Source organism: Larus michahellis, chromosome 2, assembly GCF_964199755.1.
Source record: "Larus michahellis chromosome 2, bLarMic1.1, whole genome shotgun sequence".
NCBI lineage: Eukaryota > Metazoa > Chordata > Aves > Charadriiformes > Laridae > Larus > Larus michahellis.
The window spans coordinates 37,792,378-37,820,081 of record NC_133897.1 but is presented as its reverse complement, the minus strand read 5'-3'; the positions used below and the strand labels follow the sequence as shown (position 1 = coordinate 37,820,081).

The 27,704-nt window shown below is 48.6% G+C and overlaps 1 protein-coding gene across 1 annotated transcript; it reads left to right on the top strand.

The window, feature by feature from the left end:
* The first annotated feature begins 24,700 nt into the window (after window positions 1–24,700).
* On the top strand, window positions 24,701–26,578 carry HOXA13 (homeobox A13). The gene is made up of 2 exons (XM_074573468.1): window positions 24,701–25,373; window positions 26,006–26,578. Exons 1-2 carry the CDS (start codon window positions 24,701–24,703, stop codon window positions 26,248–26,250), a joined length of 918 nt encoding a protein of 305 aa, XP_074429569.1. The 3' UTR covers window positions 26,251–26,578.
* Window positions 26,579–27,704: the final 1,126 nt, after the last annotated feature.

The following is a 27,704-nucleotide window of genomic DNA, read 5'->3' as shown; positions in this document are numbered from 1 at the left end:
TCCTATGAAGATCCCATTCCCCCGAAACTATGGGAGTACCCCTGGGCAGGCAGCCGGGTTCAACACTCTCCACCTCCCTTCAATAGCTGCATGGCCTGCTTGGCTGGTTGGCAGCATCCTCTTGGCCCAGCAGGATGGGCCAGGGCCCAGTCCATGCAGTTGGCCCCAGAGAGAGTCTGCTCTGAGCCTGGCCTCCATGACCACCCAGCTTTGGGTGTAGCAGCAGGAATGACGTCCCCCTCCTGCAAGCCCTTCTCCAAATGCCAAAGACGCCAAGCCAGAACTGCTTTGCTTTATACTGCCCAAGGGCTGATTTCCAAACTGCTGGTGTGGCTGCAAAACTTTCTGCCCTCCAGTTGCCGTCCCCCAGCAGAGCATGGAGGGGATGTACCAAACCCATGTGTCCGAGGTGGCTACTACACACAGCACAGTGCAAAACGGCCATTGTCCCATTTCATTTTTTTTTCTTTTTAATGACAACGTCTCTGTGTGTGCTTGTATAAATCCTCAGTGATTTCACAGCTCCCCACGGTAATATCACCAGCCTGACTCTTATGATTTCCTCCACGCCTGCACAGTTTTAGATTTATAGGTCTCTTACATACTCATTCACAGAAATAAAAAGGGCGGGAGTGGAGAGGACTTGATTTCTGGCTGCTCTCTGAGGTTTCCATGCCAGATCCATGCAACATCGAGGGCTTTGGAAAAGTGGATTTGTAAACCAACCCCTAAATTGATTGCACCCACATTAGGGGGTGAGGCACACACTCACACGCACACATGCACACAAAGTCATGCCTAAAGAAAAGTTAAAATTTGTTAAAGTGCATGCTGTAAAAGGGAAAAGATAAAAATAGAAGACACCCAATGCCCCCCGAAAAAAAAACCCTGAATAGTCTTGAAAGAATCTTTGCATGGCAGATGCATTAATCCCATGCAATAACCACTCTGGTGCCTGCTAGGTCAGAATTCTCCCAGCACTAGGAAATCCGAACTTTGTGTGGATTAGGATGAAATCAAATGGGTATATCAGCATGAAAATTGGACAGTGGAAGAGCAGCTGCTGGGAGGGCCAAAGGGTTTGAGTTATCCAAAGGTTAGAGCCCAATCCAGCCACCACCAGCTCAAGGGAAATAAAGGCAAATGGTGATGATGACAGGGAATCAGGAAAGAAGTGTCCTAAACCTGATAGCTCTTTGAGTAGGGGGGAATTCTCAACTCATCTCTCTCTATGGGGATGTTACTCCACTCTCTTTACTCTTCCATAGCTGTGTGTTTTCCAACTTTCCTGCTGATAGCACAACATTTTGAGAGACCCTGTCTCTACCTCCCTCACAAGAAACGTCTCTGCAACAGATATCCATGGGGTAAATACCCAAAAAGGCAGCAAGTGGGTCTTCCTCAGGCCTCTGGCAGATAAAAGGAGATCTGCATGTGTTACGGTGAAAGCAGTCTGGAACTGAAGCCAATTCCTCACTTCTGACACAGGAGCACATGTATGAGTTACGGATGTTCCAAATGAAAATACGGTGTCTTCCAAGCCCTGCAGGAAGGTAAAAGCCACCAGCACTACTTGAATGGCAGATACGCTGCCCACAGACTGTATTTTCCACACTAGTAAGAGATCCTTCCTAAAGAGCAGTAATCTCCTATTAACACCGAAGAACTGGAGTTTCCAATGTGCAAGTACCTGCCTTTAGATGCCCTTTGGGTGCACTAATTAAGGGATTAGGCCTTCCTTCTCTCTCTGCCTCCTGTCTGGAAGGCTTTGCACACCCTTTGTTCAGTAGAAGGGAGTCAAACTGATTCTCGTGGTTAGTACACTTCACAGTCAAGGTAGTGGTGGGTATTTGTATTGGGCTAACCGACACCTTTCAGAGGATTTGCATATAAAATGACACCAGAGCATTGACTTTCAGGTGCCTACCTACCACACAACAGAGAAGGTGGATCTGACCTATGAACCAGGCAAGTTCACAGAGTAATTTGTACTTTGTAATCTGTAGAACTTGGGTGATACATCTCAACATACAGAGCTATGCTTGATGAAGTCTGTGACTGGAGGGTAAGGACTTGTTCGCACATGGAAACACCTAACAATGTCCATACAGGACTTGCTGCTCCACCTCAAATCCACACCTGATCTCAGCCCAGGTGAATTTCCTGGTTAGACAAACCTAGGTTCCCAGTGGAGATAAGGAAGAACACAGGAACTTGTTCAGAACAAGAATGTTCATGTTTGGAAGTACTCAGGGAGGGACATTGTATTTTAAACTCAGATCCTATCTTAATTTGCATGAACTTTCAAGAGTAGACGCTCATTAACACAGTGTGATCCTTTCAATAAGTTCCTAGTTTGGCTTGAGTGTCTTCTGTTGGTTTGCACCAAGTTCATCTGATCTAAATATAATCAAATTAAACTCAGCTGAGATAAAGGGCTCCCGTAAGTCTCCGTGTAGATTTCCAGCACAAACCACAACCCAGAGCACTTCTGCACAGAGGTTGGATATAAAGTGTTGAAACTAATTTCTTTTGAAATCAAGGAGGCCTCACCTGAGCAGGGAAGACCCGGTTGCCCCCAGTCTGCCTGACAGGCACCTTTAGCAATAATGATGCGCTCAGCTGTACGTTACCACCTCACAGCTATGACAGCACCACTGATGGACACGGCACCTCTTAGTCCATTGCAACAGAATGGAAAATAGGTTTATAGAAACTGCTGCTGGAACACATTAATTAGTCTCTCTGATTTCTGAGCCCTGACAGCTTTGCTGACAAGGCAGAAGAGACTCTACCTTCAGCTGCTTCATTCACAGCTACTGTTATTAATTAACCTAACATGATTTCAGTTTAAATTAACACACCATGGCTGAGGAACAGGCACCCCCCTTTTTTACAGCTGGAGTGAAAACAGCGGTAACCTCTTCATCTACATCAGCTAAATCCAAGATAAATCATCAATCACATCCCTCAGTGAAATGCTGCATTATGGGGATGCTCCTGCTTATGTACTTGATCCCACTTAGGTATTTCATTTATGTATAGATGGGTTTTTAATTAGTTAGAGTGGAATCAATATTATAACCTATAATGGCTCCAGAATGGGTATGTCACCTATTGAATAGCTTAACCAACCATTACTTGTCACTTAGCCTATGCAATTGGATGGGCAAAACCTTAGTTGAAGTGACTGGGGTTTTTGCTATAGACAATGCATGAATCCCCCATAGCAAATCCACTCTGATGCTATACATGCTCTTGCAGCCTTGTTCCCCCAACGTTTCTGACTCACACCGTCTCATGTTCCAGTTCTCCCATGTAGCCCGTTCTGGTTAGTTCAGAGAGCAGAGGCTGCGGCTGTGTCCACATGGCACTCACGCATTGTGTCCCGTTGTGCAAGGTATTGCCAAGCTGCTCCAAAACACACTAAATCACATTCCAGCAATGCCTGATTCCATGACGCAGATTTTGGGCAGAAATTCATGTTATATTTTAACCATTTGGAGGAGGATATTTTTTATCTCAGAAAACAACGCCCTGTTTAGACGTCACTGAAGTGCAAAAGATGAACTTAGGAGGAGAGTGGGAGCCAGGAAATCTGGAGTTTTCTTCCTGCCTGACTGCTGGCTCTGTGGTCTTGGGCAAGCCCTAATCTTTGTGACACCACTTCCCGGCCTGTAAAATAGGGGTGATATTCGTTCCTTCATGGTGATGACTGCAGTAGTGATCAGTCCACAGCTTTTCTATGGTAAAAAAACCCCAACAAACAAACAACAACTTTGAATACTATTGCCCATAGTATTTTAAAGAGGAACAATGTCCTTGTTATTCACATTGATATTTGAGGGTAATAAGATAAGAACAACCCACCCCTCCACCCCCTTACCCTGTTCATTAGGATCAAGTTTACAGTACTCCTCTAAGAGTCTCTCTTTGGAAAAGGGACAAATCCAATTTGTAATCCATTTCATCTGCTTAGGGGAATCCCAGGCCTTATACAGCTGCTGTGCAACATCTGAAGTAAAAACAAACCAGTTTTCATGAAAGCAGATTTTGACTGGAAGAAAAACTCTATTTTTTTAATGGCAAGGTTCATGTTTTTCTCTCGCGCTCCTATTTTATACCACTTTCTCTTTTTCCCCATTTTGATCATGAGGAAACTTCTCCTTTTTCCCTCTCAGGAAATCAAAATGAAACTCCTAAAACACAGCAGATCGAATGTCTTTGTGTAAGATTTTCTCAGGAAAAACAGGCTGTTTGCTGTCAGCTCTTTTCCAAGCCACCCGGCTCCCATCTCCTCAAGCAGATGCTGGTCAGGTAAGCTGCTGATGTCTTGTGTTTCCCACTTCTCTCCCGTGTTCATCCACCACCTCTTTTCCTACACGTAGATGGAAAACTCTCCAGGGTAGGGGAATCTCAGTGTTCTCTGCTTTCTCCACACTCCGCTAATTGAGTCCTGCTTACACTGCTAAGGAGCAATGGTAATAATAACAATGAAAATATATGATTAAGGGATCGTTAGCCCTAATAATGCCTTGCCACTGGAGCAGCGCATGGAGGCCTGCTTGCACAAAGCCAGTCTGCGTCTGCCTGATCCAGATGGAGCATCAGGCCCACCCTGGAGCAGGGGCAGTGCAGGCATTCCTGGCCACCCTTGTCCCGGTATTTTGTACAGCGGGGTGGGAAGCTAAATCAAAGGACCCAGCCATAGTTACGGCAAATATTTTCTGTCTGTAACACCACTGCTTGGCTCTGTAAGCACTCAGTAAATCTAAAATATAGTCCAAATCCTCTATAAAAGTAATGTAAACCTTCAAGATCTATAACCAATGCTTTGCACTCTCTTATGTTCTGTCGTAGATTTTACTGCAAGGCTTCATAGAAAGCCATTCACCTACACCCACATCCTGGGTAGGACAGCGTTGTCTGACAACTGTCTGTCTGGCAGAAACCACAGCAAAGCCATCATAACCAACATTTTGTGGAAAGCAGCCTTTCTTATTAATTCTGTAGTCTCTGGTTACTTCCATTCCATTTCCCTGATTCCAGGCCTTCCCTGTCATTGCTTCTATGGTGTCCCTACACACTGGCCAGGAGGCCGTAACAGAGCTTGCATCTCTCGTGTAGCAAGGAATTGCATGACAAGGAATGATACAGCCAAAGTCTCTGCCTAGCTTTCCCACAGAAGTCCTGGTGCTGGTTTCACAGTGCCACACGTGTGAAATGTCTGACACTGCAATACATAGCCAAAAAACCAGCACATTTCACACGAGTGGCTGAGCAGATTGTTGCAGAGGGACTGGCTTGGAAGACACCAAATAACTTGTTTGGAAAAGCATTGCAATGTTGGGATACGACCCCCCGGCTATGTCTCCACCAGCTGAGAAAAGCAACTATTCCAGGGACAGGAGGTGGGTACAGAAAGTTGATCAAGCCTTTGGCTCTGACCTGGATGGTGTTACGGGGCTGTGGGCAAATGTGTGATCCATCGCCTGCATGGCTGTAGCTGAACAGGGTTGTTGGGTTTGCATTTTTAACAAGTCACACGCATGAAGTGAATAAAAAAATGAGACAGGAGGAGGGAGAAGCAGCCGCTGGGGCCGATGGCCACTGATCTTTTCCATGTGAGGGGGTAACCTTTGGTAACCCTGGCCCCATGTCATGTGACAGGGCCAGGAAATAAACTCTGGGCTCTTACCAGCACTCCTGTGTGTTACACCTTTATTGCAGTGATGACAGGTTGATGGCTACACTGAAAGGTTCTTTTCCTTCGGGGAGTCCTGTCCAATGTTCAGCTTTATCCGTCCATAAATGCTGTCTAAGTAGTGTAGAGTCGCTGGGAAAAGCTCCCACTCCCCCTCCAACCCCCCCAGCTAAAGACTGTGGCTGGGAAAGGGGCCCCTCACCTGCCTGTCAAAAGCCACTAACTCACTGTCACCATGGCCAGCTTTCTCTCCCCTGGAAGTGGAGAGAACTTACCTCCATGGAAGCCTTTCAGAAGGATCTTCCTTTCCTCTCTCCCTTTCCTATCCCACCCCATCTCATCCCAACCCAGTGTACTAAAACACCAGTCAATCCCTGTAAGCTTTTCTTGGATCTCAGGAGAGAACATGGCAAAGATGATCTCACTTTAGATAACTCCTCTGGCAGACTGGAGAATACTGTAGCAGTTCCTCTCCTTAGAAGTTTCACTTCTCTGTTTTCCCTTCTGACAATGACATTATTAAGGGCTCTTGATATGCTGCAGGGTTACTATAAACACAGAACTGCTGCAGGGGTATTGGAAAAAAAAGAAATCAGGAGTTAACTAAAGAAATAAATGAACTAGGAAGGATGCTAATCACAATCTGTGAGCTCACAATTTTTTTAATGCTATTATTCTTTCTTTTATTCCGCCCCTCATACCCCCTAGCTCTCTTTTAATTACCACTCGTGGGAAAGGTAAGCTGACCGGTTTAATAATTCTCAGCACCACAACAAGTGGTAGGAACGAGTTTAAACTGGAGATCCTAAAAGCTTTCTCTTTGCATAAGACAAATTTATAGCTTGGAAACTAAATATTTGTTCAAAGAACTTTTGGAGGTGTTTGAGCATACAGGAGAGATGAAATGGCAGATTAAATATTTCATTTACATGCAATATGCATGGCATTAAGTCCTATCTTAATTCTTCACCTGTTTTCTGAAATCCTTTGACAAACAAGGGACATTTCACCTCACCGTTGTTATTTTGAGTGGCTTTCAGGCTCATTTAATTATTATGTGTTCCTGTGTGGAAGTATCCTGGGAGGAGAGCAGACTCCGTTCCCTAAGGGGAGCACCACAGGCTGCAGGCGGGTTGATTCCTTCTTTAGCAGACATTTCCAAACGCGCTGCTGCTGAATAAGGATGGGGCTTAGCCCAGGAAAGCAGATCTGGCTCCAGTGGGCACGCAGATGCTCTGCGGATGAGCTCCATAGGAATGGCTATAAATAGAACAAACAAGCAAACAAACAAGCAAATGGCACTTCCTACCATAGGAACTCGATGAAGTTTCTCTGGTGGGAACAGGGTCCAGCAATTTTGGGGCTTCTAGGTGTTCAGTGCAGCTTTTACTTCTGCATGGCAAGCCATATGACACAGGCTTTATCAGAGCCATTTCCACGTCTGGGGGCTTTTTTTCTGGTAACTCGCTGAGCTATCATGAAACCGTGATCTACAGCTTACTCAACCTAAACTTTTCCGTGCTATAATTCCTACAGACCGACCCATCTCGCTATGCATAAATCTGAAAGTCTGCACAACCGTGTGGCAGAGCTCCCTCCTGCACACACACCGCGCACGCACACGCACTCTCTCTGCTCTTTCTACTTCCTAGCAGAACTAGAGAAGGGGAGAGAGCACTTCTGTGCAGACGATGATCTGATAATCTCCTGCAGCCTGCTTTTGAAAGAAATACACATATTTATCCATAGGTTCAGGGGACGATTCCAGGACAGAAAGTACATGTAAACGCGCAAATTTGTACTCTATCCATAGTTTATTAGAACAAAAGATATTCCTTCCTTGTACTTCTAATAGAGAAGATTAAAACAGTACCAAATGTGAGCATTAGTGACTTTGGAATGCGGTTTTATTCTTTATGCCCTAAATGCCTAAACTTAATATTTTGAGGTGGCATACAAGCTGTGATCATAAAACGAGTTTTACTGGGAAGCCATGTTTACTTCTTGTTTATCAGACTTATTTTAATTCATTCTGGGTAGGTTCCAAGCACTGTGTTGGAGATTAAAGGCAACTGCGCTCCCCAATTAGCAGCCAGCCCTTTCTAAGTAAAAATATTTCTGAGGGGCGAGATGAAAGTGGAATAATTTCACTTCATTAACAGTAGAGAGCTGGGACGGGTTATTTTTCACTAAAGGTCCATACCTTGATTTTGAGCCTCTCAAGATTTAAAACGAGTGACCACGTAAAAGTGAAACCCAGTGCAAAAATACCCCTCCAGGAATCGCTTTCGATAGAGCACACGAGCTCTGCAGTAAAAAGCATACTGACTAGTAAAACGCCGGGACTGTGCAGGACTCCAAGCTCTCCAGCAGAAAATCTAGCTCTGGGGCACTAATCTCTCCGTCTTACATGCAAATCTTTTCAACTGAAGCCGCGGTGGAGGCCATAAAAACTTTTGCTTCCCTTTAACCAAAGCAGCAGAAAATTCACGCTGTTCTAGGGGGGAAAGTCAGCTGCGGGGCTGAAAAGATCGCGTTCAAACGGACTTTACCATCTCTTTCCGAATATGACTCCTCTGTGCGAATGTAAATCTTGCCTTGTGCACGCAGTTAAGCGAGAGAATTTTTTCCCTTCGGAGTAATACGGAGTTTATCAACTAAAAATTGAGCAAATAAATCTCGAAACTTTATTTCAGAGGTGTATTTTATACCTGAAAGACTTGTTTTAATTTTCACGTTTTCACAGAGGCCTATAAATCTTTCTTTGCACCCGCTTAACCTTCGGGGTAGGGGGTGGGGGGTGGAAAGCAGCGTCGGCGACAGCAAACCAGCCGGGTGTACCCAGCCCCGCCACGGCGGCGATGGGCCGGGCAGAGCCCCACGCTGCTGCCCGTGGGGCGCGGAGTGGGCGCTGCCGGGCGCGCCGCGGTGCCCACGGGCTTCCCCGCCACCCGTGGTCTCACTTGCCAGAGGGCTGTTAGCAAAGCTCTCGGCCTTGGCAGTCCTGTGTCCCGTCCCCCCCCGCCAAACTCCGCCACCCCGGGGTAAATCTCCGGCGCCTCCTATTAACTTTCTAATGAGCAGAGAGAGCCGGGGAAGGCGAGTCACCCACACGGGTTAACACCCGCCCCCGCCAGGATCCCGACGGGGACCCCGATGACTGATTTATTTACCGTCATTGTTTTACTAGACAATGCTCGCTTCCCGAGAAACTTCGGGTGTCTCGGCTGCATATTGTTTGGAAATATCTTTGAAAATACCCCATCTGCCCCTCGTTTCGGCCAATCGTAACACCTCTTTGATTTGAAGGGGGGAAAGCTTAGATCCTGCCTTTTATTGAAACCAGCGAAGGACCTTGGGAGGAGGGGGCGGGAGCGGGAGGAGAAAAGGGGAGGGGGAGCAGGGCTGGGGGGAGACGTCGGTCGGCATTAATCACACATCCACTTTGTCAAGAGGAGACAGTGCCGGTGCGTGGAGACCACATGTTTCGGCGGCCGCGGTCCCCGCGCCGGCGGAGCCGGGAGCCCGCCGGGGCCGCGCCGCCGTCCCCGCATCACCTGCCTCCCGGCAGCCGGTCCTGTCCGCCCGAGGAACCGGCAGGATGAAAGACGAGGACGAGCCTCTAGATGTAGTTTTATCTCCGGCTCGCCGAGGCGGTTCCTTCCTCTGACAGCCGAGAGGGAAAGGACAGGGATGCAGACTGGTTTCTGGGCGGAAAGCCTGGCTTGTAGAGTTGGAACTGAACCACTGCCCTGGAAATACTTCTTCATAAAACATCTTTTCAAACACGCACCCTCCCCGTCATCTACAAACACATCTGGGAGTGTATAGGCATACTGGCTCGTGCAATGAGCGTGAGGATATGCACATCTCTCCCTCCTATAAGTGACCCTTCCCGCTACTAGAAGTTTTCCGTTCTTCAGTTTGTCCTCCTTCTCGATATGTCAGGCTTTGCCTTTAAATATCAGTCGGGAAAAAGTTTTTTTGGGGGCGATCTCTGCGGGAGACGAATTCATTCATCCGAAGTAGCCCCTGCCCTCTGCACTGAAAATAACGTAATATAATAATTGCAGAACTGTGTCTTCGGCACAAATCCGAGCCCAGAGCGCAGCCCACATCCTGGTCCCTATTCCGGCTGCCCAGTGAATCGGGTGTTTGTGTTAGCCTATGTGAGTGCTACTTATTGCGGGCGGAACAAAAGTCTCCATCAGCTCCTGAAGGCGTGACACTGGTGGGAGCAGTGAAAACGGTTCCTTGTGGGCTTGCTGGCCACTCGCATGAAGGGCAAACTGTCTGCGGGACCAAGTCGCCTTGGCCGGGAAAAGGACATTGCCGAGCGGCGGGGAGGATGGGCAGGGGACACGGGGGGAAAACTCGTGCGTGGGACCCCGCAGAGCAGTGATGCCACTGCTCCTTGTAGATATACACACACGGGCGCGCGTAAGCCTCACACGCACACACGCAGACGCTCCGCGCCGCCGTGCCCGCTCCCAGGACCCACGCGAGGGTTGTCCCATCCCCGTGGTCGGCCGGCGAGGCTGCCCACGCCGGCGCCACCCCACGCCGGCGTTCAGCGGGGTGGGTGCATCTCGCTGCCCACCCGGCTTCGCGCTGTCTCGCTTCCCCGGCTCAAGGATGTAAATGAAGCAGCTCCTTAAAGTCGCTTTTTAAAATAATAATTAATATTAATGTCAATAATTATATTAATATTAATAATTATTACTGTATTTTTAATTATTATTTTAGGCGGGAGGTAGCAAGAGGTCCCACCACCCGATCCAGCTAGCGTAGAAACTAGCCGGTACACATATATACGTTTCTCCTCGGAGTGTTGTTTGGGATGGGGAGAAATGTTTGGCGTTCATATTTTCCGAGCTAGCTCCTTTTCCAATACTCTGTCCGTGATGATGTGAACAACCTCACCCTGCTATAGTGAAAATAACGTTAAATTGCTTTTCTTTTCACAGCTTTCCGAGTATCTCTCCTTCTTGCAGATTAAAAGACCGGCTGCTGGGAAAAAAAAAAATCACAAGACTGTGAAAGGAATAAAACTCTAAGTCCATAAAGATGAAATGTAACGAGTATGTTGAATACATAACGCTGCTATATAACAGTTTCAATTAGTTGAGTAAGTCCTCTGTAACGTCTTGTAAAGGTGTAAGGACACGTTTACAGTATAAGCAACATAATGTTCTCAACTGTACGAGTTAATTATTTCCAGATTTATTTTTTTTAGGAGTGAGTTTCACAAGTAAAGGCTCTGTCCGGGTATAAAACAACTGATGTATTTTTCCAGCATTAAACATCTTGAGTTCATAATTAGAAGCGGAGGAGAGAGCGGACAGTTAAATAATTAGACTCAGAGATTTTTTTGGGGCGGGGGGAGAAAAAAAAAAAAAGAACAGCCTGTTGTCTTTCGGGGAGCCGCAATTATGGCTACAACGTCTCCTTCGCTCCGAGTTATCTCCTCTCAATAACAACAGTACATAAGGCAATAACGCCGCCTGGCACAACCCAGACACATAAGGCGGTTGCGTGCAACCGGCGGCCGGGAGGGAGCAGGGAAGCGGAGCTTTTCTCTCCTACAAATCATGAAATCCCCACAAATTTTTGCGAAGATGCTGATTTCTCACTCAACGCCTCCGAACTTTTGGAAATGAGCAAAGTCTCGGGCGTCGTCGCAAGGTCCGCGCCCGACCCCAGCGCCCTGCCCCCGCAGCGTTACCCCACTCCGTCCCCGGCGCCCCCCGTCCGCCTCCAGCCGTGGGGTCCGTAGCACCTTCCGTCGTCCGTGGGGCTGGGGAAGACTCCAGGAAGAAGGTGTCGATGCTCTTTTTCGGTTCCCTCCTGCCGTGCCCCCAGGGCTGACTGTCCGTTCACTGTCTTGCTTTCTATGCTGTGAAGGTCGCCAGTACTTTATTCCCGAGGATTTGAACTTGTCCCCGCTCTCGAGTGGAGCCGAAATCTCACCCCTTCCCCCGTGAGACTGCGCTACCCACCCGGACCCGTCTATTTCTAACCGGCCCCTCAAAACGAGCTGCCCGAGCCCGCCTCCCTCCCGACAGTTTCCCTTAAAATTTATCTCATATTTATTCATATTTTAATTTTCTTCGGAGCGGGTGTAAAGTCTCTGTGGGTCAAAGCGGAGATGAAAAGGAATAAAAAAGAAGGATGGGATTTCCCATGCTTAGGCCTTTCCAACAACTGAGTCCAGGACCTAAAACTCCATGCGGAAGACTTGGCTTTAGCTCCCTGCGCTCCACAGCTTCCAAGACAAGCATTAGCCGAGGCTGAGCAGGGATCCATTGGTAAAAATCAACGCAAAATTTAGTTGTCACTAATTTTGATTGGCAATAAAAGGGCCCACAAATCCCCCTCTCTTGTACGTGTTAACCCAAAGTTGTCTGATTTAAAACCAGGTGCTAGCAGCGAAGCAAATAAAGACTTCCAGATTTCTCTTAAACATACTTACATTATTTGCTTGGTTTTTTTGTTCGTGAGGAACCAAGCTCACTTTCGGCTCGTAGGGGGTGCTCGCACCGCACCGGGACCAGAGAGAAAGTCTGCAGAAGATTTTTTTCTTTCTTAAAGCAATCAACTACAGCAAAACCTTTTGCAGGAAGGGAGTCCTCATGAGGAAATATTCAGAAGTTCAGAATCATTATCTGAGCTCGAAGGGAAAGCTTGGAAATTTTAATTTTAAAAATTTTATATGCACATATATATATGTACACACACAGAGAAAACTTGTCTAGATTCCTGTATGGATCATTATACACATACACACACCCCAGGAGCGGCAGAGCAGTGCTTAACAGCGAGGAACATTTTCGCAGTCCTGTGGGAAGTCTGTAGGTTGTAGGTACCTGATAGAACTAGAATCCCGGGAGCCTTGATTTTTGGGTTTGGTTTTCTCTCTCTCTCTTTTTTTTTTTTAAATAAGGTAACAAGAGCGACGAGTTTCTAATCTCTAGGTAAAACCGTATTTGTGCTTCTGAGGGTGAGAAGACTGGGAACGTCTCTCTGACTTGCGACTGGGATCATATATTGTTCTAAAGTAGAAATGTCAAAGTAAAGTCATTTACCACCTGGATGTCCTTGACTTGGGATGATTAAAGTTTAATCCGAGGTGTGTGCACAGCTTTACCGTGTTATTTAAACACATCAAAGGTCATAAAAGGATTCCAATAGCATGAGTCGTGCACCAGAGAGCTTTCTCTGTGGAGAAGTCCGTACTTTATTCTAGCCTAAGCTCCAGAAAGCTCTTTAAAGAAAAAGGATCCAAGGGCGGGGGGGGCAGGATGGTAGGGGAGAAAGGGATTTAATTTCTAAAGGGGGTGGCAGACTTCAAAGAGGCTGGAGGGTCGGGCTCTCGGGGGTACACCGGGGAAGGACAGAGCCTTCAATTATCATTAGCTGTGCAGACATCTAGTGGGAAACCCTCGCAATTGCACCCCGATCTCCTCCGCCCCGCGGGAAGGCGCTTACCCCGGCTTCTCGGTCGTCACCGCACCGCTCCCCTCCTCTCCTCCGGCCGCCGCGGAGCCCGGCCGTCGCCGCCGCGGAGCCGGGAGCGGGGACGGCGGCGCCCCGCGGCGCGGCCCCCTCTCGCCCCCATTGGAGGCTCCCGGTGCCAGTCCGGCCCGCCACGGCCCCGCCCGGGTCCTGCCCCGGCGAGACCGGCCCCCGTCCGGCTTCAACCCCACAACGGCCACCCCGCAACCCGCCGTGCTGCTCCACCCGGTGCCTCGCTCCGTTTGCCACGGGCGGTGCTGGAAACCCAGGCAAGGATGTCCCCCTCCCTCTCCTCCCGCAGCCTCGGGGCTCTGTTTACCCTTGCAAATACCTGATGGTTATCGCTAGCGGGGGACGGGAGCCGGCCCCGGCGCCCGGCGGAGCCATCCGAGCAAGCCGGGACACGCGGGGCGCTGCGACCCGCCGCCCCCGGCGGGAGGGAAGACATCCCAGCTTGCCCGAAACCCCTTCTGCTCCTTTCTGTGTTACAGATCTCGGCAGGGGTAGGCAGGAAAGACGGGAGGAGGAGGGGGACTGGCTAAACCACACGGGAGAGCTCAGCTCCCGGCTTCCCCGGTGCCATGGCAGAAATTCACGTCTTCTTTTACCCCGCGGGTTTTGGGGAGAGGACGGAGTATTCGGGGGAGGGGGAGGCGTTGACCTTGAGCTTTGAAACACGTGTTGGCACCTGAGCGATCAACCCTGCCGTGACGGGGGGTCCCAGGCTGTCCCCGTCTAACAGGTGGCTTCTCCTTGGCCACGAAAAGCATTTCCAAGCTGCAGTGGGACCCAGTGCCAGGATTCCTCCTATTTTGTGGGGAGTTGGAGGAGGTCGGTGGATATTTTCTAAATTGGGTGGTCTCCTCCCATCCTTTTTTTTTTTTTTTTTTTTTTTTTTCCCCCCCAAGGAGTTCAGATCACCTCCAGCTTCTTAGCTGGCACCTAATCATGTGGCAACTGAGATGCGGGAAGCCCCGTCACCTGCCCAAATGCTGAGGATGCGGAGGGGAAGCCTCGGAGATCTCCTCCACCTTGTGAAGACTCAAACGAAACGACTGTTCTTCCAGCCCACACGTTTTTCTCTGGGTTTCTTTTTACCAGGTAGGGTTTTCCTTGTCGTTTTGTTCCTTCAGTGATTTCTACAGAGGCCACATTTTGATTTCCACTCTAGGTATCAGAAATCTCTTCAGATCCTAAAGAGCCATCATCTTGTTTTCTTTCCTCTTCCTCTCCCTTTTCCCTCAAGTTCCCGGTCACCTGCCGTTCCCAAAGAATTCCCTGGCTTGCAGGAATGCTCCTCACCTGAGAAAGCAAAACCTTCCCTTTGGGTACTCAGAAAGGGGAAGAGACATCTTGCTATGAGCACACAGATTTAAATTATTAGGCTGTAAATTTCGTACCATGATAAAAGCTTCAGCTGCGTTGTTCAATATTAAAGTTTTTGGCAATAGCAACACTTGTTTTTTTACTTCCTTTAACCCCCGCCTCAGACTTACATTCCCCTCTCACAGATTTCTGAGAAAATCTTTCATGTTTTGTTTTAATATCGCATATATACGTTTCAGGTTTCTTAGCTGGTATACAAATAAGAACGGACATATGGCAGGAACATTTGATGTTTGCAAACGGGCAGAAGATACTTGCTAACCGATTTCCGCTGTGGAGTTATATGGGATTCTCTTTTTATATATAGACAACTTTTATGTCAGCTGGAATATTCTTGCTTACAGTTTTTAAGGTTTCGATCCTGTGGTTATTGTTTAAAAAGTAGTGCAATCTTAATCTTCTGACAAAGTAGTTGTGTATATATAATGCCGTCTTCCTAGCTAAAGTGGAAATTTTTTATATAATATTATTATTATTATTATTATTATTATTATTATTATTATTATTATTATTTCGACGTGGTCTTGCCATCCTACCGAAGATGAGAACTTGATTGAAAGCTAATTATGAAATGACGATTACTTGATTAGCTAGGTAGCGTCCAAACTTCCTAGGTACCTCAGCACAAACTTCTGACCCCTCTTTTAGTGACCCCCAGGGAAGTCACAGACCCGGAACCCCACTCCCTCCAGCCTCCTGCTAAAATTAATAGGTCAGACAAGCTCCCTCTCCTTTATTTGCCAAATATTTACATCATGCAAAGTGGTGATGACGTGTCTGTTCGTGCCTTCATCACCTCACAGTGAAATTATTCCTTGTGGGTAAAAACTTCCTGACGGGTTATGGGAGCGGGAGTGGAGTGGTCCCCCAGCAGCAGGTGGGCTCCCGGGCCGGGGCTGCGGGACGTGTCCCCGCTCCTCCGGGGGCTGTCCCTAGCCCCGCTGGGGCGACTGCCTTGTCCCAACACCTCTGGCCTGACCCCCTCAACCTGGCCAGCTTCTCAGGGCTGCACACACAGGTTTCAGACCCAAAAATGGTGCTGGACTTCTCCAGGTAGAATCCCTGGGCTGAGAATTTGTTGACCTGAGAACAGCGAGCACCGGCGTCCGGCGGATACGGATACTTCTGCTGAGCAAAGGCACACCAGCCTTTATGTTTCCTTTGCAACAAGACCTACGAGATGTAGCTTTATGTTACATCCAGCCGCTTTTTTAAAATTTTTTTCTTCTTCTTCTTTTCTTTGTTTCTTTTTAGGGGGGCGGGGTGGCTGCGCCGGGAGATGACAGCTGATGTGACATAGTCCCCACACTCGGCAAGAGAAACTGCAAAGAAATATGGTCTTGTGAAAGTGGATGACAATTGGTAATTACTGGCAGGCAGCGAGTATCTTCCCCACAATGGGAAGGAAGCGGCTCCGAGCGAGGATCCTCGCTCGCTGGCACCAGGGCAGCCACATCTGCAGGAAAGCGGCCTCGGGTTGCGTGCAAGGGGACGGGGGAATTTCTTCCTTTAGGTGCCTCCGCTGTCAGCCCAGGGGGCATGCTTGACTAGAGACTAACCTTTATTGTTTAGCCGCTCATTATTTTGCATGTCAGGGGGGTTGCTATGAAACCACTCCCTTTTCTCTGTGCCATTATTGCACTAAATATACTTTGGCTCCCGGGACTTTGCGAATTGTCTTCGGAGCGTGGGAACCTTGGCGTATGCCCTCAGCTCCGCTCCAGCCCCTGGGCACCAGCCTGGCTCCTTCTCCCCGGGTATCCCTCAGAAGGCTCCCAGCACTGACACAGGACTGTTTGTACTGGGTTGAGGCCGTCCCTCCCGCACTGGAGAGGATGAAGAGTCTGTACTCCCACATCCACTCCCGCGCGTGGGTGTGGGGACACAGGGGTGGCCAATGCCAGGCGGTGCCGGTGGTCTGGGTGAGCTCCCATCCTCAAGGACCTCAATCCGGTGTGCTCAGCCAGATGAAGTCCATACCCCAGATGAGAAGATCTAAGTCCAGGCATGGGCAGATGGGAACTGCTGGAGTGCGCTGTGTGCGGGTTAATTAGGGACCGACTCGGCTCCCGCCTTTCCTGGTGAACCACCAGTCTCAAACGCAGCGCTTTAAGCTGGTTCCAGAGTAAATAACATATTGGAAGTACAGTCAGCTGTCGCGTATGCAAGGATGGGATTTAGCCTTCAACAGGGCCACATATGTAACTGCTTATCTAAAGAAGACATAAAATACAATAAGCTTTGGGAAAATTCATGATTCAGCAAAAATAAAGGGAGTAATATACTTGCCCAGAGATGCAAGTTATCAGCTAGTCTGCATTTGGCTGGTGTTATGTTTAAAGCAAAATACTGTATAATTCCTATTTAGAGAATGTGTTCACGGTATGGATAGAAAGACATTAGTTCCATCTAACATGAAGAGCAGTAAATGTCTCTTGTTATTAAAGACAGCACGTATTATATATACCTGAGAAACGTACTCGAGGCGCTAGAAAGCAATTTCTAAAGCCCGGGTTTACTGTTTGGTGTTGTTTTTTTTAAGAATCAAATAAACTTTTAACAGAAATGCATGTGCTTGGTGAAATGTAAAGCTAATTGGAGAACATGGAATCAGATCGCGGTATCAAGTAGCTTTCTGCTGGGAGGTGGTTGGTACTGGGAGCACCCACGACATGGAAGGAGGGCATTTAAGCAGCGCTGGCGACTCAGCAGAAGCCAGCTGTCTCTTTCTGCCCGAAACTGATCGCAGATCCGTGCAGATGGTGCATTACATCTCGTGGAGCGTATCCCCAGGGCTGTCCCTGCGGGGTCCCACCCACGCGAGAAGAAGGCTCTTGCCGACCCCGAGGTGGGACGCGCCTGGGGGTGGGAGGGGACCGTTAGGACCAAGGGGTTCCCCGCTCTCCTTCTCCCTCCGGCACGGCTCTCAGCGGAGGGGCGAATATAACGTGTCGCAAGGCGAGAGGCACGTGTGTGGTCACACAAACCCCCACCAGCCAGGATGAGGGGACACGGGATTCGTTTCAGGTGTGCGCGCTTGCTGCCTGCGTGGGTGCGCTCTTCCCCACGGCCATGCACCTCCCTTCTCACCCGCTGCCGGCAAAAGCCCCCCTCCGCGCCCGCGGAGCTGACAGCGTCGGATGAAATGGGCCAAGGGAAAGAAAACCACCCCAAAACGGAGCCCCGTCCGTGCCCGGGGGCTGAAAGGAGCTGTGGGAAGGTCCCGAGGCGGGACCCGCGGGTAGGAGCCGGCAGCTCGGCCGGGTGGCCCGGCACAGGTGTGCTTCGGGGGGGCTGCCGACCCGCGCGCCAGCGCCGGGCGGGTGCGGAAGGCCCAGCCCCAGCCTGCGGGCCGGTAGCCCAGCGCCCTGCCCGGCGGCGGCGCGCGGGAGCGCCGCGGAAGCCCCGCATCCGCCCAGCCTGCGGGAGGAGCCCGCGGGCATGGCACAGCACCCACGGGGCTTCTCCCACTCCTGCCCCCCTCTCCACCACCTTTGACAGAGGTGCAGGGCTTTGCCAGATGCAGCATACTTTGGGTTTATTTTCTGTTTGGGGTATTTTTTTTTATTTTTTTATTTAATATATTTTCTTTTCCTCTCTGCGGGGAAGATCTCCCTCACTCGTGGCTCAGGTAACTTCCAGCTAGACTGTCCCGTGAGGCCAGCCCTCCCCTCCCGTCTGTCCGGTGAGTCTCCCTGTCTTGTAAGATATTTCTTAAGACAGCCGCGATTAGAGACCCGGGTATGTGCAGTCTCATCTAAGCAAAGGGCTGGAAAAGTGAGGAAAAAGAGCTGTTAGACAGACATAGACATTAGAGATAAACTGCCTCCATCAAGTCAATGTTTTAATCACTAAAACCACTTCTGAAAAGGGAACCAAAAAAACCCTCTTGGAGAATGTACTCAAACAGCTGTCTTCCAGTAAAGGCAAACATGTCCAATGTTTCCTGTATGAATTTTTTTTTTCCTCTCTCTCTCCCCCCTTTCTTTCTCTAGATACTGTGCACAGGCGTCTTTAACACCGAGAGCCTTATTGTTTCCCTAGGTGAAGATATGGCTTTGGACTCAGCATGAAAAAAAAAATTTTAAAAAAAATTAAAAAATAACGACCCTGCAACTTCTTGCAGAGAGCAGCAGCGTCCACTCCTGTCCCTGAGCCCTCCTGGTCGGACACTGTGTAAATGTCACGCTACTACAGGAATGTTATGGTGAGAAGGGCTTTGTGGAAATGCTTTCTGTCTCATTGTAAAGGAAAGAGCGACTTCGGCTTCTCTCCGACAGCTTTTCAAAAGGAAATAAAACAGCACAAAGTGGGCCCGAAGCTCAGGAAGAACTTTTTTCTTTTTTTTTTCTTCCCCTAATGAAAAAGGTGGAGGGATAAATTTAATTGTAATCAGGCTGCAACAATACACCATGTGATCATGTGGTAGCAATTATTACAAGCTCCCAGCAGAAATAGAGAGGATATGCTATTGCAGTTCACCATACCCTTCCTTTATTTTCTGTTTTCTTTTTTTTTTTTCCCCCAAAAAATTTTGACCTACTGGTAGATAAGGGAAGAAATTCATTTACCCTCAAAACGCTAAATCCTGAAAATCGGAGGATAAGCCCAACAAAATCAAGGAAGCTTAACTTGAGTATCATTTTGTTATCTGTTGCTACTACACGTTCATGCTAGAACAATTTTAGCTAAAGATGGAACCGACCTGTAAATCACTGCAGTGGATATCTGCACGGCCAGCCTGGCCTCCTTACTTATCAGAATTTACTAAGAGTAAAATAAAAACGTTCTCGGCTCCCTTTGTGCGAGCGAGCAGGGCTGATTGCGAAGAAATCCGTCTCAGTTTGCATGGCAAAATTAATTGAAATTGTAGGGGGGAACTTTATCACTGCGTTCAAGCAGCCTGCGGCTGACAGAGCTCCTGCAAGGGCTTCTCTCTTCATCGCTGCATTTACACGACAGTTTAAGTAAAGTATTTTCTGCTGACTACCAACACGTAACGCCAGACTTCTGTTCCTTTCACCCGCCAAATATAAACAGAAAACTATCGCACCCCCCTGGAAATACGCTTGTGAAAATATTACAGGAAAAAAATGTAAAACAAAACAGAAAAGAGACCTTGTTCGTGAGACAGAAATCAGGATCATTCCCATTTTCACTTTAACCACATGAAATACCTCCAGCGTGTTTTCTAGAGCAGAAACAGAAAAAAAAAAAAAAAGAAAAGAAGAAAAACCAACACAGAGTGAAGCGATCTTCTGAGACCTTTCTCCATAAAGATTATTCCGTGTCCCACACTCCGGGTGAAAGCAATTACATTATTTTCGAGTGCACCTTATTTATAGGAGGTGGCAGTTTGAAAGTTTGGGGGAATTGAAATAGGTAGGTTTGTATCTAGTGTGCGCCTGAGGATTTTTAGGATGACTTTTATACCTGAGAGAAATGCAGCATTAAGCTCTTCGCAAATCTTCTCGGACTTTCCCCCCTCTGCATTTGCTTTTACAAATTCTTCTTATTTTGTAATTATCTCAGCCCCCCCCGGCACGCAGTGGGAGGGAGAGAGTTAAGATGTCCTGCGAACCCTGCTCGTAAAGCTGCTTACTTCCATTAGAAACACATGAATATCCTGAAATACAAAGTGTCTTTAAAACGGACTCAGGAATGTTTATCTCAATCCTTGATGCTTTAGAGATTGTGGAAGAAAACTGCGGTGACAGTACTGCTCCAAAATAACCTTCTGGCAGGTAAATTTCATTTGCTCATGAAAATCAAATTCGATTAAGGCTCTTGCTCCTGCTATCACTTTACTCCTGCGTCTTCCAAGACTCCTGGGCTCTGAAGGACGGAGATTATTATTAGTAACTAAGATCACCCTCTAGCCCCTCCATTATCAGCTGAGATCTCTTAGCGGGTTTAGAGGGATTTAACTCTCTGACAAACATATATTTTCAACAATCACCCACGATTATTATTTTTTTTTCTCTTCATGCTCATTAATTAGCTCTAAGCAGTGGATGGAAAAGTAAGAATGGATTTCCTTGGGCGGCAGTTTTTCTTCCGTGTTCGTACGACTGTGATTATCCTACAAGGAATCAGAGTTGCCCTGAGTCGGGCATTCCCGCGGCAGGGCTCCGGAGGGTGGGTGAGTGTGTTATCACACAAAGGCTGGCTTGGGGAAAAAAAAGCCTTCTAGATACTCTGCCGACAAACTCCGTGTTTGCAAATCCTGACATTCGGCTGAAAGGACTTTTGGTTTCTCTAAGAAAAGAGAAATTTTAAGGCCTCTTTAGAAAAATGAATGGTCGTATTCCTGTCCCATGGGGAGAATTACGAATAATTCATATTTTCTCGTTTAAGGCCAAAATCCCGCAGTGCTCACTGTGGCACGACTATCTTTGGCTTCATGGCGTCAGGAGCACACAGTGACTTGGTTCAAAACACTTGTAGGGGCCAAATTCTGCCTTTATTTACACCTGCGAAGTATAGCTGACCACTCTCAGCGCAGCCAAGGGAAGAAAATGCCACCAAAGGATTTTGTAATACATGAGATGGGCATGGCCGTGCACTGCGAGGGGTGACTGCCGCCGAATAGCAAAACCAGTTAGAAATTGCCTGAAAGGATTCAGCACCTTTTAAAATCCTCCTACTGATCATGGTTGTTCATCCTCTTGCTCCCTGAGGAATTAATACTCGTTTTAGAGGAAACGATTTAGCACATGTATTTCTCTCCAAGATGTTTTACACGCTATGTAATACAAAGCAGTTCGAAGGTTTGCATCAAATCTCTTAGAAAAAGCTGAGGCTCTGTCATAAGCTTGTATTTGCTGTATCCCCACTTTATTTCGCACGAAAAAGGGCAAAAAAAATTGGAAGAAACTTCGATTGGTCTGTCCGTTGCATGTACGGAAACATTCAATTATCAAGTTAATTTTCAAAAATGAAGCGTTTGTAGAGCATGGGCAAATAAATCAGTAGCTTCGAGTAAACCCTTTCTTAGTTTTGGTTAATTTATCCAGCGCATCCCAAGCCTTACATTGCGAAAAATAAAAGCTCTTCTGCAATTGGTAGGGAATGGTATAAGTTCAAGGCGGGGGGATAGGCTCGGGCATATTTTTATCCCTGGTGTTCATTACAGGGTCCATGATTTTCGAAGAACATCTGTTCTGCTCGATGCCTTCAGCCCTCACGGTTCCTTTCTAATATGTAATGGCAGATACCCATTAAAGCAGGAAGGAATTATAGCTGGGGAATGAAAACTGGGTATCGGTGTGTGGGTGTGTGTGTGTGGGAATTAAAATAGTTGACGAGGCTTTTCTCCTCTCTCGGTGTCAATAATTTATTAAAAAATAAGTCAAATTCGGAAAGCAAAACAAAGGCGTAAACTCCTGAGTCCGACAATAACTATTTTTTCTGGTGCTGCGTACGCACCCTGCAGATGCTATTTTGCCTGTTTTGAGGAAACGGTGCCGTTCCCTGACTCCCACCCACGTCATGGCAAACAGGGGAAGGGGACAGTTGTATCACCGCTCTTATCAGCAGTGGAAAGCACGGCCCTCTTCCCCCGTGATTAAATAGAGCTCTAGACGGAGGGAGACATGCAGTGAAGGGGAGAAAAGAGAGCTCTTTAATCCCATCTTCCTTCTCCCTTTCGCACACAGGGCTGGAAGAGCCCCAAGTGGGTAAACAAAACAAAAAAACAACCACCAAAACCCAGCAGACCGGATGTCCCCCCCCTTCGCTCTCCTCCCCCCCAACCCTCCACCACTTGTACAGTTTGCACCGGGGCTGAAAGCTACGGTTTCACATGGCTTCTCCCTCCTTACGGAAAGGGACTTGAAAAGTAGAGGCAGATAGGCGAGAAACGCTCCGCGGCTGAGGGAGAGGAGAGTTTGGAGAGGGGGGCGGGCTGGGGGGTGAGAGACGATCTGGGGAGATTAGTGTTCTCATGGCTACCCGCTTTTTAACAAATCAGACAGATCTTCGGGCTGTGAATGACAGTTCTCACATTGGCTAGACTGCAACTTTCAACTTGACCTTGGCCTCTAGCCGTGTCTAACCCGTATGTAAAACAGCGCTGCCCCATAGAGCTGCCTTCCCTTCCCCCTTCTCCACCCCCCCCCACTCTTTCGTCCCGCTGCAACGCGATTTTCAGAAGGAGCCTCGAGAAAACAGAGGGAAACAAACCGACCCAATTCGTGCCAGCCAAGCAATGTTTGGCCGGGGGAATCCACAGGTTTCAAAACTGGAGCCTGAAAGAAAAGGAAAAATATGCGGGGAATAAATATTTGCTTTTGGCCATGAGGAAGAATGCGGAAAAGAGTATGCGAAATCAAAATGTGAACTCTTTATTGGCTACAATGAAGAAAAAAAGCGGCTAAAATGCTGCCAAATTAGCAGGGGAATGACAGCGACTTCAGGTATCCCAACCCATCGCACGGAAAAAAGCACCTTGAAAAAAATCCTTGGGAGCCAAAGGGCTATTTCTCATGGCTGGCAGCTCTGCGCTAGGCAAGGAAAAGCCTGTTCGGTAACAATGTACGTCCCGGGACCGCTCTGCGCTTGTAGCCATGAGGGCAAAACAATGCTACAACGTCAATGGGAAGCACAATAGGATAATAAATACGCCGAGCTGTCAGGCGCAAAACAAAGCAACATGCAATTGCAAAAAAAAAGGAAAAAAAAAAATTAGTTTTCAGGATGGAAGTATTTGGGGCTGTTTTGTCCACACGCGTGAGGGCTGCGAGCTGTTAACGATGCGATGAACGCTCCTTTAGGTCAAGTTTATTGATAGCTCAGTGATGGAGCGTTTTGAGTTCAAGGTTGTGCGCGAATAACTGAATGCTGAGGGGAAAAGCATCAGCCCCGGTGGGAAGTGCGGCGAATATGGAAAATGGAAATTATTTCGCCCTATGAAAAATTCTAACATTTATCATGAAAAGGCAATGTAATTGGTTTTTTTGTAGCTTTGGCTTGCAGAGCGGTACGACCTTCAAAAAAAACCTTTTTCAGCCAATAAACCATTTTTTCCCAGCACAAAAAAGCACCGTGGGCCCGTGCGCACACTATAGAAGCCGACGTGATATTTTACAGCCAAAGAAGATTCAAGCCGAATTGTAGGCCCCGGTTTTTATTATTACAGCGACAAATAATACAGCGGAATCACGATGGAGATCCAGTTAACCCTCCCGCTCCCCGACCCCATCCTAAAAGAGAATAATAATAATAATAAATAAAATCGGGATTTCCTGGTCTGGTCCTCTTATCTGACTTCTGAGGCTTGTGGCGAGAGGAGCGAGATGGGTCTTGGGCTTTCGACGGGCGGGAAGGAAGGAGGAAAACACCCAGAAAGGACCCCGGGAGGCTCCACTTCGAGAGCCTTATCTGGCCCGGTTGCAGCTTGCTGCGGGCTCCCCGCACCGTCCGGCCGGCGCCCCGCCGGTGCTCCCCGGGGAGAGGCGGCGGTTCAGGCCGGGGGGAGGAAGGGGGTCGATGGGGTGCGGCTCATTCCTCCCCCACCCCACCCCCTCCCGGAGATGAGGGGAGGCCTCCGGGGCTTCCACGGCGCTCGGGGCGGGGAGGGCCGGAGGAAAGCGGCACAAGGGGAGAAATCAGGCGGGGGGTGTCCGAGGGGGGAGCCCCGCACCTCGGGGAACGCGCTGCGGCAACAACGGGGCCAAAATGCTCACGCCTCGGTGGCGAGGGGAGGGAGGGCCGGAGGGAGGAAGGAGGGAGGAGGGAGGAAGGGAAGGAGGGAGGGAGGGCGGACGGACGGACGGGGCCCCCCCTCGGCCCCCCCCGCCGCGCCCGCTCCCGGCGCGGCGGCGGCAGGACCGCGCCGTGCCCGCGCCCGTGCCCGCGCCCCCGTGCCGGGACCCGGCCCCGCGTGGTTATTGCGCTATTTAATTATCTCCACTTTATTTCTTCAGATGTTTATCAGCTGCTTTGCATATCACGTGGGGGCGGGCGGCCCAATGAGGGCCGGCCTGGCGCGACACTGGCGCGTCAGCCTTGGTCAAGTCCCGGAGATTGAGTATCTCTTTTTTCAGTCTTTGGGGCTTTTAAAAAAGAGCCACTAGTCTCAATGCGGAGCGGGCTATGACAGCCTCCGTGCTCCTCCACCCCCGCTGGATCGAGCCCGTCATGTTCCTCTACGACAACAGCCTGGATGAGATCAATAAGAACATGGACGGGTTTCACGCCGGCAGCAACTTCGCGGCGGCGGCGGCGGCCAACCCCTGCCGCAACCTGATGGCTCACCCCGCGCCCCTGGCCGCCCCCAGCGCCGCCGCCTACACCTCCAGCGAGGCCCCCGCCGCCGGCATGGCCGAGCCCGCTGTCAAGCAGTGCAGCCCCTGCTCGGCCGCCGTGCAGAGCTCCTCCGGCGCCGCGCTGCCCTACGGCTACTTCGGCAGCGGCTACTACCCCTGCCGCATGACCCACCACAACGCCATCAAGTCCTGCGCCCAGCCCGCCTCCACCTTCGCCGACAAGTACATGGACACCTCCGTCTCCGGCGAGGAGTTCACGTCGCGGGCCAAGGAGTTCGCCTTCTACCAGGGCTACGCCGCCGGGCCCTACCAGCCGGTGCCCGGCTATCTGGATATGCCGGTGGTGCCCGCCATCGGCGGCCCCGGCGAGCCGCGCCACGACCCCCTGCTCCCCATGGACAGCTACCAGCCTTGGGCCATCACCAATGGGTGGAACGGGCAAGTGTACTGCCCTAAGGAGCAGAGCCAGCCGCCTCACCTCTGGAAATCCACCCTCCCGGGTAATACACCTGCATGGCTCCCCCTGTCCCCCCCATCCCCCACCACCTCCTCCTCCCCCGCTCGCCCCTCCCGGGTATCCCGCCGGCAGGGCTCCGGCATCACCCCCGGGCTGACCCTTCCCCGCCCAGCCTGCGCTCCCCGGCCCCATCCCGCCCCGGTCCGCACATGCCCCGGCCCCGCCGCAGCGGCCCCGGTGCCGCCCCCTGCCCCCCGCCGGCGCACGGCGCATCCCGCCTCGCCCGCCCGGCCCCGCCGCCGGCAACCGGGAGAGGAAACAGCTGAAAAGGGCCGCGGGAAGGTCTGCGGTGTTATTTTCCATAATCTCTGCAGCGCGCAGGCTGGCTAAATCCCTGCAGCCCGGCGCGATCCTTCCCGGAGTCCCTCGCCGGGCTCCGTGGCGTTTGTTATTATTATTTGTCTGCCTGACAGAAGCGAGCCTTTCCCTGCCTAAAAGCTGTCTGCGGCGGCCAGGAGAGAGGAATCCCAAATGCTGAGCCGGGTTTTAGTAGCTAAACTGGAGCGGGGCAGGCGGAGGAGTGAGCTGTAACTCTAACCCTTGTACCACTTGAAGATGTCCTAAGCGGTTCGAGCGATTTTCTAACGCTTGCCTGCATGGTTTTTTCTGTTCCAGACGTCGTTTCGCATCCCTCCGATGCGAACTCGTACAGGCGTGGGAGAAAGAAACGAGTGCCTTACACAAAGGTCCAGTTAAAAGAACTCGAAAGGGAATATGCTACAAATAAATTCATAACCAAAGACAAACGGAGGAGGATATCGGCAACTACAAATCTGTCAGAGAGACAGGTCACAATCTGGTTCCAAAACAGAAGGGTCAAAGAGAAAAAAGTGATCAACAAATTGAAGACTACCAGTTAATGGATTAAAAATGGAGAAGCAGCAACTCAAAAGTTTCAGAACTTTTTTTTCGTGTTCAGATTAAAATAATTATTAATAATAATTAAAAAGAGAAAAGACAATGAACCTCTTTTTTCAGAACAAGAGATCTGTATCTTTGGAGTTATAGCTTTTTTTTTTTTTTTTTTTTTTTAAATATTGCTGTAGCAAAATGGTTAAAACTGACAGTTGTCCTGAAATCCCAAGCAGCCAGCCAGTATCACTGACAGACTGTAAAGCCCACACGCCCAGCCCCGAGAAATACACTTTCAATTGAGACACACCGTTTTCTGAGAAAGTTGTAAGTACTTCTACGACCTTACTATTTGAGAAGACTTTTCGTGGCCACGATGCGAGAGCTGGTTAACGTGAGGAGGTCGATGTGGACACATAAGCTGGTTTTCTTCCATTGCAATCCAAACTGTATGTTGAATGACTGCTCAGGTAAACCATAGTGAAAAAAAAATGTACAATTACTGTATGTTTTTAAGCAATGCGTTTAATGTCAAAAAGTAATAATAAACCTCGAAGGTACTGAATAAGGATTTCAGAGACATCAGTAATGAAGGAAGCTCTGTGGAGGAACTATCTTGATAGCAAATTTAAAACATCGCAAACTAGTGGGGGTAGAAATGAAAATATTTGCTTGGAGATGCCTTTTGGTTTTATTTTTTATTTTCAAAAGATGATTTGTCATCTGAAGGGGGGGGGTTTGTTGTTTATTTTTTCTCCTGCAGACCGTACAATAGATACCTGTTAAAGGACTCTGCCTATTTTTAAGCTCAAATAATCTTCAAGAATTAATATTCTAAGTCCCCGGAAATTTTAAAATATTGACTCTGGGTGGATACAAAAAACGTGAACATTGGCATTTCTTTACAATACCAAAAAAAAAACCAAAAAACAAAAAACAAAAACTTCGTGGAAAAAAATATCCAAGAACTTTGAACTGAAATACATTTTTCCCCAGAAGTATTTTGATTTATATAATCTATATTTTGATCTATAACTAATTAGTCTTTTCTCCTTGTTTATTGTCTGTTATGAGGCCGCAGTAGAACGTTTAGGGATTCTTTTTACAGCACCTTTTAATCCAATCAGTTATTTCAACCAGCACATTATTTTGTTTTTGTTCACTATAAGAAGCTATCTTGTAAATAAAAAAAAAAAATCAGCGCACTGTGAAAATGTACTTGTGCACCCTCATTTTTTTTTATATTTCTACTGAAAAATGAAAACCCAAGACGTGTAGATAGGTATAGTAGTATTAATACTGTTAATAAAATAGTCACTGTAACAAAACATGAAAGAAATGCTCTTTATTTTTCGATACCTACGTGCATTTCGTAAGAAAAAAAATATAGTGTATCTGTCTTGTAATTGTAATACTGTTGTCTTCCATCATGTAGCTTATGTATATATGGTGGGGTTATTTT